The 15,007-nt window shown below is 44.8% G+C and overlaps 1 protein-coding gene across 2 annotated transcripts in view; it reads left to right on the top strand.

Annotated features, from left to right (window-relative positions):
- Positions 1–15,007, top strand: part of UBE3D (ubiquitin protein ligase E3D) — a 1,075,540-nt gene that overhangs the window by 427,738 nt on the left and 632,795 nt on the right. For both annotated transcript variants that reach the window (XM_085611020.1, XM_085611019.1), the window contains exons 6-7: positions 3,985–4,054; positions 13,020–13,128. In XM_085611020.1, coding sequence (XP_085467146.1) covers positions 3,985–4,054; positions 13,020–13,128 — 179 coding nt within the window. The remainder of the gene's footprint in view (positions 1–3,984; positions 4,055–13,019; positions 13,129–15,007) is intronic.

The raw sequence follows: 15,007 nt of genomic DNA, 5'->3' as shown, positions 1-15,007 counted from the left end.
TCCTGCATGCCTCCGGAAATCCTGACGTTTGAACGAGCTGTTCTACGTGAAATCATGACCCTCCAACGTAGCTTCGAATTTGTTCCTTACAACCTACCATTGGCAGAAAAACAAGCTCTTCTCAACTTAAAGAAACAAACCGACCTTATAATCAAACCAGCAGACAAAGGTGGAGGTATCGTTGTCATGAACACTGAAAAATATGACACTGAAATCAAAAGACAACTTTCAAATACCCTTCATTACCGACCCCTCACCAAGGACCCCTTACCGGACCTGCGTAACAAAATCAATGTCCTCACGGAACAAGCCAAATCACAGAATATTATCTCCCAAAAAGAGTACTTGTTTCTCAACAATCCCAACCCCAGGACGCCGGTCCTGTACATCCTTCCCAAGATCCACAAAGACAAGATCAACCCACCAGGCCGTCCCATCGTCTCGGGTTGTGGCTCCATTCTCGAACCCTTGGGTAAATACATTGACGCCATTATAAAAGAATTTGTTCCATCAACTGAAACATACATTAAAGACACCATGGACCTCATTTGTACCATAGAGGACCGACCTTTTGACACCAAAACTGACCTGATGGTGGGGTTAGACATTGAATCTCTCTATACTAACATTCCCCACAAAGAGGGACTACAGGTCATCAAAACCTTACTTGAATCCAGACCGAGACCCACCTTAATTCCCACGGAATTCATCATGGATCTACTCAAAGTGGCGTTAGAAAACAACTATTTTCTGTATCGTGATACATTCTACCTCCAGATTAAGGGAGTTTCTATGGGCGCTTGTTTTGCTCCTAATTTTGCCATCCTGTTCGTCCACAATCTGGAAATGACCCTCATTCTCAACACAAAAAACCCATTTATCACCCAAATTACCCTATGGCGTCGCTACATTGATGATGTCCTCCTCCTCTGGAAAGGTTCAACACAGACTCTAGAGAACTTTGTTCAATGGCTTAATCATTCTCAGGCCCATCTCACATTTACCCATGAGTCTAAATCCAATGACCTGCCCTTCCTGGATGTCCTAATACACGCGGAAGAAGACAAAATTGGCACAAGTTTATACAGGAAACCGACTGAAAGAAATACTTTACTTCAATATTCCAGCTATCATCCCCGCAGTCTCCGAGATGGCCTCCCCTATGGGCAATTTCTACGGATCCGCCGGAACTGTAAGTGGCGCAAAGATTACTTCAGAGAATCAGACATTCTCATCCAGAAACTTCTTGATAGGGGCTACCCTAAACGCCTAGTTACCAGAGCCCGCAAGAGAGCCTGGTACTGCCACCGTGAACATTTACTCATGCCACAACCCAAAAAATCTATGACGAGGATTCCTTTTGTCTCTAAGTTCAGTCCCTGCAGCAACGAAGTCAACAAGATCATCAAGCGTAACTGGAAGTTACTTCAACCCTTTGAAACCTTCGATCAACCTCCACTGTTTTCATACCAACGAGGGAGTAATTTGGCTACCCATCTGGTACATGCCATTACATGGCCCACTACAGACCCCAAAATAAACACCATCACGTCCATGTGGGGACTACCTCCTGCCATCGGACACTATAAATGTTCATCTTGCAGTGTCTGCGACCTTACAGTCAATACTAAAGAATTTAAAACCGACAATCTGACCTACAAACTCAAAACATTCACCAACTGCAAATCCCAAAATGTGATTTATGCTGTCCGCTGCCCTTGCAACCTCATTTATATCGGACAAACCACCCAAATGGTCAAGCAAAGGATTATCCAACACAAAAGTAGGATCCACTGCAAGGTCCTTACTGCGCCCCTGGTCTCTCATTACATTCTCAAAAACCACTGCGAGACTGATATGATTTGGCAAGTAATAGAGCAACCTACACTCCCGCTGAGAGGGGGCGACATCAAAGCACTCCTCAATAAATGCGAATGTAAATGGATTTCCACTTGTAACTCAGTCCATGCTGGCCTGAACACACTTGATGAATGGAATAGCACCATTCTACTCTGAACCTTATCCTGACCCTTCGCACCCCTGTGACTTACTTCCATAACTGAGATAATGTGTTCATTGTTGTGTTTTCCCCTTTCCTTTTTTCCCCCCGTCCCCTTTTTCCCCCCTTTTCCTTCCCCTCTCCCCTCCCCTTTTCCTCTGTCCCCTCCCTTTACTAATCACAATGTAGTATCACTCTCATTATTGTAGTGCATAGTGTTACAAATTATTGTCTCCAAATGTATTATCAAATGCTTTTCACACATGACCTATCTTTCTATCTTAGTCTGTCTTCTCTGAGTTGTTCCTTTTTTCCCGCGCGCACCTCTTCCCTTTTCCACCTTCTAGTCTTTCCCGGGCCCAATCAGCCAGCTAGCCCCGCCCCCTAGTCGCGCTCACATGATCCCTCCGGCTTTGACTTCTACACTTCCCCGCCAAGGCCTCCCCACTCGAATTGCCACACGAAGCCAAGCTGCACCCCCGAACTGTTCCGGATTCATTCCGCACTCCCAGTAAGTACCTAACTACTTGTGGATGGCCTCCTAATTAGTTCACCACTTCATGTCCCTGGATCGCTTCTCATGGGCCTTTATATTTAGGAGTTCCTCTGACGGGACCTGGCTAAGCTCCGAAGATCCTTTCACCGCCCGGCGACGTTCAACCTCAGACGCGCCCCGCTGTCTCTAGATTAAATTGACGAACATCACCAGGTAACCCTCACTCCGGTCCGCCTTAACCTCGTCCCCCCCTTCATCCTTCTCTCACCCTAACCTTGTCCTCTCCCCCCCTTATTACAGCACACAACGCTCTCCTTCCGACGCGGACTCTCCTTCGTTGACTGTCCGACGACCCCTCAGGTTAATTTATTTCTTCCTTACCCCACCACGTCCTTTCTCCCCTTTTTCTCCCTTTTATCTTGCTTTTTTCAAATACAACTCGCCTTACACTCGGGCCCACTGTGGTCTTTTCCCTCTCCTCATACCTTCCCCCTCTCTGTCCTTACGCCCTTCTGTTCTTGCCCCCTGTACAGCACCGTTTGTAAATCTAACAACCCGGTCCTGAAGATGATCCTAACCTAGAGGATCGAAACGCCGTCGACCGTTCAGCGCCATTAATCGCGCAACATTTCTCTTGTGGTTTTCTCGTTTCAAACGATTGTCTTGAATTACTATAAATAATCAATTTATTTCCTCAACCACAGTTTATTTTATATAAATTGTTCACACTGTATATTATTTGTCACTTCTCTTGCGCCGCCGTCGCTGTTTTTCACAATTGTCACTTGTGTCGCCACTTTCACTTTCACATCCGGCACCAAGTACAATTTGGGTTGTTATTATTTATTATTATTTTCTCAAAAATGTATTTCTACAGTGCTGATACAACTGTAAAAATTACTTTCTCGTGTTTCCACGAATGACGCTCAAATGATGTTTTGATTTAAATACATTCTTCAAAAGTTTTTCAAAGAGTCTTCCTTTTTTCCCCTCGGTCTAATGTCTTGGACATACAATTTTAATTGTCTAGCGTAATAATACCTGTTGAGAATTGTTGCTCTTTCTTAACAGCCCATGTCAGCACATTGTAGTTGGTGATTAACTCTTTGAATGATTGATGCACTTATAGCACAGTGCTTTATGAATTCAATTATTAATGACTGTACTCCTAAGATAGAGGCTTGCACCTAATATTAAAATGGCCAGTACTTATGCTTAAGAACACACTGTAGAAAATGTGTCATTTCTATAAAGGCAATGGTGTTTTTTTGGAAAAGATAAAAAGGTTCCAACTGTACTTTGATATATTGTTGAATTCACATTCCTTAAACTGCGTTGCTTATCCTGAAGCACATTGCCAAACGTTTCATGTGACTTAAAATTTGCTGATGTGAAAAATAATGTGTTGATAAATATTAAAGATGCTTTAGGTTTGCTGACAAAGCAGATCAATACCTTTTGTGTTTCATAATTTGATTGTTTTTTTTAGATACTGTGAAGTATTATATCACTGAAATAATGATCCAGCCATCTTCCAAAGACTTCACCATGCTACCAAGGTATGCAAATCTACACATATGCTTTATAGTACCAATTGATCAATGCTATTTACATACAATGTCCACACGTATGCACTTATCTTGTTTGACAGTCTGAAATTCTAAGAATCTGGGTGCAAATAGCAAATTTTAGAGCAGATTAGTTTTATCCCATTCTATTTTTTGAGAGCCTCTCAAAATAGCAAGATAGTTACTGGTGTGTCTGCTTTGGAGGAAAGGGGTCTATTCATTCAGCAGAAATGCTGTTATTTGGGAAATCAGTAATTTCCTACAAGGCGGAAGCCCCATTTAGTTTTAGTTACCCTGTAGGCCCTTCAACTGTACCTTAAGTATTTTAAATGGCTACAAGCCTGCAGGTCATTGGGCCGTTGTATGTATGCTTTGAATTTAAACATTTATCTGAAACAACAATAAAAAACAGTTTCTGAAACCCCTTCTACCCCACCCCCGGTAGTCAGACATATTGTACTATTCACATACCTTCCATATTAAACCAGTATGAAGGCAAAATTCTGCTGAGCTATTTCAAGACTTCCAAGAACGTGTGAGAGCATAATCAAATCATCAAGGTTGCAGAAAAAAGACATGGTCTACAACTAGTCTAGGGCACTCTCAGGGCTGATTTATCAGTTTTACCCTCTAGCGCAAACAGTCTAGTGTCCTATGAGTCTATTATGGTCCCTTCTTGCTCCTTTTGCGTGGAGCCATGAGGGTAGCTGTGTCTGCGCTAGTCCATTTGACGATGTCTTTTAGCCATTTATTCAAATCTGGGGGAGTCCTGGTCTACCATCCAATTGCTTTGTGCCTTTTGGCTATTAGTGTATTAGTAGAGCAATGAATTTTCAGACCTGTTGAAGTGGCTCACGCCTACGGTATTGGCCCAACAGACATTGTTAAGGTGATTAGCGATCATACAAGCCCTGTCATCTCCTGTATTGTTCCCTGTCTCTCAACTCAGAATTCCTGAATGTTACACCACCCCCATACCATATGGTAAAAATTAGCTTGTGACTGTTGACACCTGGGGCATGCATCACTTTTCCCCATTGCATCGTTGCATAATGGGATGGAGAATAGGTAGGCTTGGTAAGAATAATTTATTTTGGTGAACTTGAACTGGGTATTCCTGTTCACAGTCTTAGTATTCAGTAGTATGTTTTCCCACGTACCTTCTGGCAACTTGCACCCCATTGAGGTCTCCCAGATCAGGCTGGATTATGTGTTGTATCCATGTGGAGAGCCGGTGATAATGAGCCTTCTAAAAGGAAGACTGCATGTTTGTAGTTCCCCAAAGTGAGAATATTTGTCAGAATGCATGAAGTCGGAGGTTCGTCAGGATTATCGGGTGAGGTCGCTTTAGCTGCTTAAGCACTGCGTGGGCCATGACCTGGCCAGCATTTCAACCTGAGTGATTGCTTATGTAATTAAAGGTCAGGTGTGTCGCACCAAAGTCCATGTTCTCTACTGAGCAGAGTCTAGCTTCCTACCAGATTTTTCTATTTTATGAAAGATCCTTGAAATTTTGGTATCTATAATAAAGATTGGGTTAACCCTTCCACCCTTGTGGGCTTGGGTGATACACTCTATCAGGTAAAGGTGCCTACAAGGGATAATATTTAAACATCAGTTACATTTCTTTTAGGTAATGTTTATGAATGTGTTTTTGATGCTTTGCAGAAGTGTAGGTGGTGTGGGTTCTCCACAGAGAGAAAACAGAAGAGAGCTCCAGTGTTGGGCTGTGTGACAACTGTATATCATGACCTCCTATCCGTCCCCTCGGGAATTTCGGAACATTAACTAACAGGGCTTTGGAAGAATAGAGATGAGCAGTCAGAGTATTTTAGTCAATAATTGTGTAAGATACTTTGTAGTGCCTACGTTGTGGACTGCTTTATGGTAATAACAAAGAGCATTAATGATGCAACATTTGGCCAAAGGGAGCCAGTGTAGCTCTCTAAGATGCTGAGTCATCCTGGATGATCTTGGTAATACCAGTTTGAGCCTTGCTGTTGTGTTGCTCAATTGAGGGCGTTGCAGCAGGTAGGCCTTAAGGCCCAAAAAAAGAGCATTACAACATTATTAGATTTTTTTAATGAAAATAATTCAATATGCATTATTCTATTTGGTGTCCCGTTGTACTCATCATACATGAGTAGGGGTTATTTGAAAAGTAAGCCTTCTGATGTTATTTTATAACAAGTTGAAAGAACTCCAGTTCGATATTAAAGAAATCTGACAGTCCGATGGGGACAAAGGGTCATCATTTGCTCACACTTTCTGCAGATGAAAGAATATGATTAGACAGTTCAAAATGAGTGAAGGACATAAGGGTCTAGTAAATTGCTGTGGACCCCCTTTGTAAAACTTGTCCGGCATTTTTCAAGTGGGATGTAGTACTATTGGCCTAACACTTCCTCCTTTCCCGCTGTCGGTTCATTCCTAAATAAGGCTGGTTATAGGTTTGTCCACCAGCAGGTCCTGCCATAACATTCAGAAAAAAAGTATCTCTTCTCTCTGTTCAAGGGTCTTGATGCAGTAGTGGTACAAGTGTGCTGCTGGGTATAAAATCAGTTCAGTAAATATGGGTAGGAGCATTCGTTTTTGTAGTTTTGAATACCTTCCAGAATATTCTTTATTTTCAAATTTAGAGATTGTGTTTTCCCATTTCTCCACGGCTCTGTCGTATGGTGCAGGTTCTCCTTTATGTCAGTGTGGATGAGATGCAGTTTCCCTCAAAATGACTGCTTTGAAACGGGGAGTAACCTCCACTAAAATGGCATCTTTGGTGCATGGTGTGTACTCCCCCAGAATTGTGTTCTTTAGATTAAGTGTAGGTTTACCCAAAATGTCTCCCTAGAAACAGGGTGCAGGCTCTCCAAAATAACATGCTCATTCCAGAGTGTGGACTCCCTAAAAGTGCAGGGTTTTTTGGGGTTGCACATTCACTGGAGAGGGTATGAACCAAGGAGTGGAGGCACCCTGCTGCAACGGGTGTGAGATGGCACATGCCACTTTATGTAAAGTCCTTTGATAAAAGTTGTTTACCCCCTACCTATGAAGCCTCATGTGTAACCTTAGTGCATTCTTATGCACTATGGTGCAAGCATACTGTGCTACATAAATTGTTATGGCACAGATACTTTGAACCCTAATTTTTAGAAGTAAGAGAGTGAAATCTAGTGGGTAACAGGTCAAAACAGTGGACATTCCCAGTGCCAGCTTTAGGGTGTTGCGTCTGGTGCCACCGCACTGGGTGCCTAGTTCAGCGACGTGCCATTTGAGCTTTGACTAGATAGTCTAATTTGTGTGAGATCTCTCTTTCCCTTTCGAAAAATCTCATGCTAGGCGAGAGGAGGGACATTGAGGGGGGGGGGGGGGCAGATCTCAAGCACATTGTTATTTTGCTGAGTAATTTAAATGTAACCTTTCTGATGAGACCGATGTCGGAGGGAGGGTTAGGGAGGACTTTGAAGGCACCCGTAACATTTTGCGGTTCCAGTTGTTTGCCACATGGTACTTCAGTGCAAACCCTTTATGCCTTAAGTCCTTGTAAAGCTTGCATCGCCGCCCCCTCACCCTGAGATGCCATATTCCAGCGGTTCTGCGAGTATTCAGTAAACTGCGCCCGCGGGGAACTAAACGGGGGCAAGGAATACAAACCATATATTGTAGTACTATAGGTGAGATATTAAAATAAGCACCGGTGTATGCAAGGAAGCAGCCAGGCAGCTCACGGCCCATGAGGCAGCCGGGAGATGGGAGGAGGGTCAGTGCCTGCATGGCTGGAGGGTGGGGGGTATGGGCCTTGCTCGCCCGTGCCGCATGGAGAAGCTGCATTCAGACTGCAATATGTTTTTTTCTGAAACGTTCTTCATTCTAAGGTTGCCAAAGAGGGTTCATTAGGGGAGTGATAACATCTTTTTTAAGTGCAGACTACCACTATGTTATGTTTTAAATCCGAGTTTGTGTTTGCCCAGACCAAGCACTCTTAACTTACAGTGCCCACCAGTATGGATGATACGCCTCCTACACCTTGTAGCCCTCGGTGTCCTAAGTAACCTTTCCTTACACTGTTTATACACACATGGATGATTCGTTGTCTCTGTATTGTGGGTGATGTGATGTAAAGCGTTCTGACGCCGTAACTTGGGATGAGGCGATATAAAATAAATTAAATAAATGTGTGAGAGCGGATGTGGAGAGATGAGGCCACCGTTCGTGTGAAGTAGTGAGCGAATTCAAGAGAAAGAGGTCGTTGATGGGGGAGGGGCGTTGGGGAGCGGCACCTACATAGATTTCTCACCGGGCGCCTCTAATGCTGAAGTCAACCCTGGTGAATTTCCGATCAGTGAATTAGCGTTAGATATTCACGGCTGTGACGAAATCCGCTACAGCCACACCAATTGGACTTACGGTTTCTCTTAACTGCGTCCACAAGACATTCACATGTTTGCACCACCGTACAGGCAGCAGTTTTAAGCCTACGTACACATACTGATATTTTGGCAAAACTACTTTCATGCCTTCAGTGGTTTTTAGGTCTCGGGACCATCCGGTCGGCAGACCGGAAGTCCGGAGATTTAATGTCTTTGAGAAGAGGGGCTTGCACCCGCCCCTCTTCTTCCCTGTTCTCCATTGGCTGGCCTAGTAAATGCTGGCCAGCCATTGGAGAAGAGGTCCCGTCACTTCAATCATGCCCCGTCCTTTTCGGATCGGGGGGCGTGTTTTTTAAAGAAAGTCTCATTCTCTCCTCCAGCCAATGGCTGGAGGAGAGAAAAGACAAACACGCCCCCCCGAATCCGAAAAGGACGCTGTTTCTCCGAGGCATTTTTGCTCTGCCTCGGAGAAAGGCGGCGGTGTTCCTGGCGTCCTCTCCCCCTGCTGTATACACAAAAACAAAAATAGTAATGAAAGTAAACATATTTAGTTTGCATCGTGAAAACAGCAGCTCGACAGCTAAGTGCGCGTGGAATGTCCGCCTTTTACAAGACAAAGCAGCTCTGGGCTTCAGCAAGATCTAGTTGGCAGGCGGACAGTGCCAAGACACGATGACGTTATTAAATTAGTATTCCAAGCTTGTGACATAAATGATATTCGCTGGGTAGAAAAAATACACAGAAACAACATACAGACAGCACGTGACGGCACACGTAGGGTCCGCATTTCCTCTCTAGGATGTAAACGGGCGTCCACGTTAGGATCAGGCAAGCACAGCGGTAAAACAAAGCTGCGGCACGAAATGGAAAGGAAGGGGGAAGGAAATGTGTGGCAGCTGATGCGACGTATTGAGTCACATGCGCAGCATCAGACCTTGGATTTTAGGCGTCCAGTGCCTCGGTTACAGGGAGGGTGACTTCATTGAGCTACCAATGAGCTTCGTCGCTTTTCTCCGACCCTTCTTGTCTCCTGTTTCGCTGTGGATGATTAAAAAACAGAACCGTGGAGACAGAGCGGGAGAGGGACGGCTCTCCGGCTCAGAGATAAGTGGGAAGACAAAATGATCCAAGCCACACAAGCCCTGCCTCGTTCTATCTCTCCCCCCGTCTTTCCTATTTAACCCTCTCCTTTTCTCGACCCACCTCTTTCTGTGTGTTCTCTTTCTCGCCGCATCTATAGGCCGCTCTCGCCCTGTTTCCAAGCTTTTAGCTAGCTTTCTTTCCCTTCTATATATCTCTTCCGCTCATCTGGTTCCTTTTCTTTCTCATTCCTTATCTCATTCACTCTCCCTCTGCCTTCCAGTCACATTTACTTCCCCATCCCTCTGTCTCAATGTCTTTCCCACCACTGTGGTTGACAATTTATCTCTCTCGCCTCTGTGCCTGTTTTTTCTCTCTGCATACCCAGTCGCTCGTTTCCTAAACCTACCTACCTACCTACCTATTAGCTATTTCGTGCTCTCTCTGCCTTGGCCTTTCTCTCCTCTCTCCTCTCTCTCTCCGAACCTTCGCTTCCCATGCGGGCCATTTGCTTCGTTCATTCTTTTTATCCTTCCTTTTCACATAACCTCAGCTCCCCCCCCCCCCCCTCACTCTGGAAGGTTGCCCAAAAATCAGGAAGTGGCCATATCGATTATGCACTGAATACTGTCTTGGGAAAACAGAACTCGTCGTCTCCTCCACGTATACTTCAAGGCAATCTTTATATAGACATGCATACAGGTTTCTGTGTATTCAGGTGCATTGACATATAGCTATATAATGTATATGTAAATGCGTGCATATATACTGTATTTACAAAGGCTTCCTACACACATTCAAGAAAACACTGACGCGCCTGCAGCACGCGCATAATATGTGCCGATCTATCAATATTTAGCGTCTATAAACATTCACAAGTCGGTGGATCATTAGGCACCACTGCAAATCTCTCACAAAGGAACCTTTTATATATTTACAAATCTTTAAAAATTAAGCTTTGCATATTATTGTTGCTCACAAGCCCTCTAGGTGAAGTTTTCATCCTTCCTTGAAGGATTTCGCTGTTGTAAAGTAAAATGTAGTGGAAGTGCGAAATTAGCATACTTTGTTTTTGCATAATTTCAGGCAAAATATTCTGTGTGATTACTGAAACACAAACCCTGCGTAGCATAAAACGCGACATCGCATCCGTTTTAGACGTGACAAGGATATTTCGCGCGCACAAATAAATACAAAATAAATACAACTGCTCCAAACAGCAGGCGCGTGCATTCTGATTGTCCACGTTGTTCCTGTGCAATCTCGCTAAATATGCGATGTGGCATATAGAGTAATTTCGAGGATGTTACATAACAAGCGTAACACAGAATTACGCAGCAAACAGGAAATGTCACTTGGGCCTCGTAAAATGATAGTGTATGCCTATACTATATACCGCCTGCTGCACTACTAAAGTACAGTTCTGGGTGGAAAGATGGAAAATATTCTGTTTTTAATTAATATCTCATTCCAGGTAAGTTATTTACTCAGAAGAGCTGATTCGTGTGAAAACTGGTTACCAACTCATGTGGACGCTGACTGGGTATTCTTAGCCATGCATTTTGTTGTTCTTATTGCACATGCTTAGTTGTTTCTTTTTTCCATCAGTTCCCCCGGTAGGCCACCTACAGTCTGCCTGATCCCCTAGCTGCCAACATGCCTCCCTACCCGTCTACCTGCCTCTGTGTACATATCCATCTACCTGACTGCCCACTTGCAGACCTCCCTGCCTGTCTCCCCATAGAATCCTGCAGGCATCACTATCTGCCTACGTATACACCTACCTCTACCTACCTAGTGCCCTGCCTGCCAGCCTCCCCCTTTCTATCTACCCACCTGCCTGCCCGCCCGCACTAGCTGTTTATGTCTTCACCTACCTACCTTCCCATCAGTATGTGCCTCCCTACCAACCACCCTGCCTACCCATCTACCCACCTACCGGCCTGACTGCCTTTCTGACCAAGTCTCATCTACCTTCCTGTCGTCATCTCTAGCTACCAGCCTGCATATCTGCCCACTTACCTTCAGAGTAGTGTACAATGCATATATGTATACTTATTGTATACAATCTAACGCCTACAGACACAGACACGTAGCTTTACGTCAGCGTGTGTGAGCACGCACACACACACAGCAGCAATATAATCATGTCCACGCGCGCGGACATGCAGGGTATGGACGCACGCATACCTGCACTTACAAATGCATATATTTATGTGTGCGTTCATTTATTTTATTCCACACTCTGGAGCTAAGACCTGAGCCTGCATCTCAGAGCTGGTGTCAGGCTTCCCAAGTGTGGGATTTACTTCTCTGCTGATGTTGGGGGACGGAGGGGAGGGTGTAGAGGAGGGGTGGGGGGGAGAGGGATGCGGGAGGGAGGCAGAGAGGGCTGTGTGCGTGTGTGAGCCAGGATTCCGCTCGGCTTTCCCCTCTCTGCAAACTCACCGGATCCGTCAGCTGGAGGAACAAGCATTTACAATGCAATGGTCTCGGCATTGGTAAAATTAGAGCTATTGGCATTGCTCATGACATTATTTTTGTTTATGTTTTTGAGTTTAAAACATTTAAAGAAACGGCATTGTCATGAGCAATGCCAATAGCTCTAACTTTAACAATGCCGAGACCGTTGCATTGTAAATGCTTGTTATGTTCTCTGTCAGCCAGAGTTCAGTGTAAGTATTAATTTCTCCAGCCAAAGAAGAGAGCAGCCCGTCATACGTGTAGGGGTACATTTGGTGTTGGGGACCCGGTATGGTGTATGCTACTGGAATGAAATCTGAGGGCTGCTGGGGAGAGGGAACCGTGAAAAAGAACTCTCAGAATCGGCACACAGAAAACCGGATTGAAAAATGGCTTCATTTCGACGGTCGTGAAAGGTCGCTTACCAAGACAACATGCCGACCGGCTGTACCAAGGGGCTGTGGTTGCTTGTGTAGCATCCCCCGCATGCATGTCTTGGATAACAGTTTATACATGTGCTTTTGTTTCAGTATGGGGGAGGGGAGGGGAAGCACTGAATGTTCTGATGAAACAATGTTGTCATGTAAACGATGATGGGGCATTAAACCGACATATGGTGAGTTAGGCAAAGCTTTTTTTGGGGTGAGACAATGATCTTTCTTTCTGAAAGGGTAATGATGCTTGGTGTAGAAAGCACCTGCACGACAATTAAGTGCCCCTTTAAATACAATCTAGCGTTAACGGTGTGTGAACATTACAAATCACCTCTTCTATAGCTACACCTGTTTCCTTGGCATAAAAAGTATTCCCGTACTCTATACTTTTAACGGAACGCTAGAAAGCTGCTCAGAGTACAGGTCTGCGTTTAGGGGCATTCAGTTAAGAGGATTCGTCCTTTTTGCAAGCTAACACGATATCGGTTCCTGAATATTAAATGTCAGCAGACGGAAATAAATCATATCCTCAAAGGCAGTGTGCATTACTAGGGTGTCTATGCAAGGATAGCTCTTCCGGGCGCACACTGAAGTCTGATTTCTTTTGAACAGGCCTTGCCATGTGGAGAATGCCACAGCTCAGCGGCTTGCAGAATTCTCCTCTGCCAGGAGCACGTTCAGGTTCATCATCCAAGGGCAGGACGGCAAAGTCTATCTCTTGGTAAGTGTGTCTCTCCTGATACTAATTCACGTAGGCATTCATCAGAATAATATATTTATTGTCACTTCTGCTGGACTCCTTATTAATTTACATTTTGAGAAACTAGTAGAAGGCACAGGAATAGAGTCGTTTACATCGTGTCATACAGAGCATGAGATAATAACGTGTGCATTTTTTACATTCAGTTATAACCTTAGTGTTAATAGGAACAATGTGTGCAAGTGGGCTTTGAGTCCTCTCTTCTGCTATTAATGTAAGGCACCGACATTTACTTCCTGGGAAAACCATGTGGTAAGTGGCTGTACTCAAATCCGAGCTAGCAGCATATGCATAGGTTCTAGATTTAAAACTGGTGCAAATTGTATTTATGGCCTATTTTACAACTGGCGCATACGGCTAAATTGCCCTACTCATGTTTTAACCTGGTTAGATTATTACTGAATTGCAAGTTTTTTTTCCTCTTTCTTCCTACCTAACCCCTATTTTTAGGTCTCGCCTGAGACAACGCTTTAGCGCTGCTCTGGCGAGACTTATAGTAAGCGAGTTTTGGAAGTGCAAACGAGTGCTTTCAGGTCTCCAAATACAGTGCATGTGCGCCGGCCGCGCGCACCATTTGGCAGCCTGAAAGCACTTGTTTTCTTTCACTTTCGCGGCCGCTTTGATGTTTGATCGCTCGCGATCGCGATAACTTTCACATTCGGGGCCGCACGGCCGCCTCCCTTCCTCCCTCCATGAATGGACGGGTTGCGTAAATAATAACATGTGTCACCCCGAGTGCCACCCGCCCACCGCTCCTTATTATTTTTTCCTGCTTGTGTCTTTAGTGCTTGTTGTACTATTTCTTGTACCCCCTCCTTCCATTCCCCATGCTGTATTCGCCTAACCCATTCCTGTTTTCATTGTTTAACGCCCGCTGCTGTCTTAATGGATTGCTTCCCTCTGTCGCGTTATCAGCCCTCCGCCACCCTCCGAGCACAAACGCAGCAGAAACAGTCCTCCTTCATATCGCTGCATTGTGAGACACATTTAGAGTGCGTTGCATAATTAGTTTAGGTTGCATCTCCCTATGGTCTTCACATCATTCCTGGGCTCTACCACAGCAGATTGTGTGGTGCAGGCGGGGCCATGGCTTGTAGAAGCTGCAGTGATATGCGACCGATCCCACTCAGTTGTTTGCTTGCCCCCCAGTTGCGAGGATTGCATGCTCGTTTCCTGATGGTTATGCTAATGAATTTCGCCTGCGGACACCCGAGACCTACAACGCTGACTTTGTGCAGGGGTTTAGGCCTCCGGTTTCATACTGTGCTTGTCCTCCGATCGTTCCCATGCATCACATGTCATGCAGCCGGCCCTTGCATTTACCTATGGAAACGGTGCAGCTGTGGCGATTTCAAATGTACACAGGATTGCCTACCTTATGTGCTTACTAAAATAGCATTTTAGGTTGCAGCCTCCAAAGCAAAAACAAGCCTGGATTTATCAAATTAAAATCTGTTAATTAAATACATAATATAAAACTTCATATATCACTTGTATTTGAGCTTTCCTGTTTGCTGGTCACTCTTGCCACTTCCCCTACCACCCAGCGTTGTTTGTTTGTTTTTGCTTTTTAAAGAAGAACACTATGAGGCGGTGAACGCTGGCACATTTTTTTTCATTGTTCACTGGCCTATTTTGGATGCCATCCAGAGAGGCGAATATTTTTCCTGCGCAGCGATAGTGTTGGCAATTTTTATGTTCCCTGCTTCTCTTCTCCATTTGTCTGAGTAAGAAACAAACCAGCAGCATCTGTGCTGAGCAGGGCCATTCTAGCTCCGGCTACCTCCAGGCCTGGGCTTCTGGTGGCATCTGTGCGGGCACAGGGCAGCCGCCTGCAGCT

Source organism: Triturus cristatus, chromosome 6 (genome assembly GCF_964204655.1).
Source record: "Triturus cristatus chromosome 6, aTriCri1.1, whole genome shotgun sequence".
In the NCBI taxonomy this organism is placed as follows: domain Eukaryota; kingdom Metazoa; phylum Chordata; class Amphibia; order Caudata; family Salamandridae; genus Triturus; species Triturus cristatus.
The sequence above is the reverse complement of the archived record's forward strand: the minus strand, read 5'-3'. Positions and strand labels throughout refer to the sequence as shown.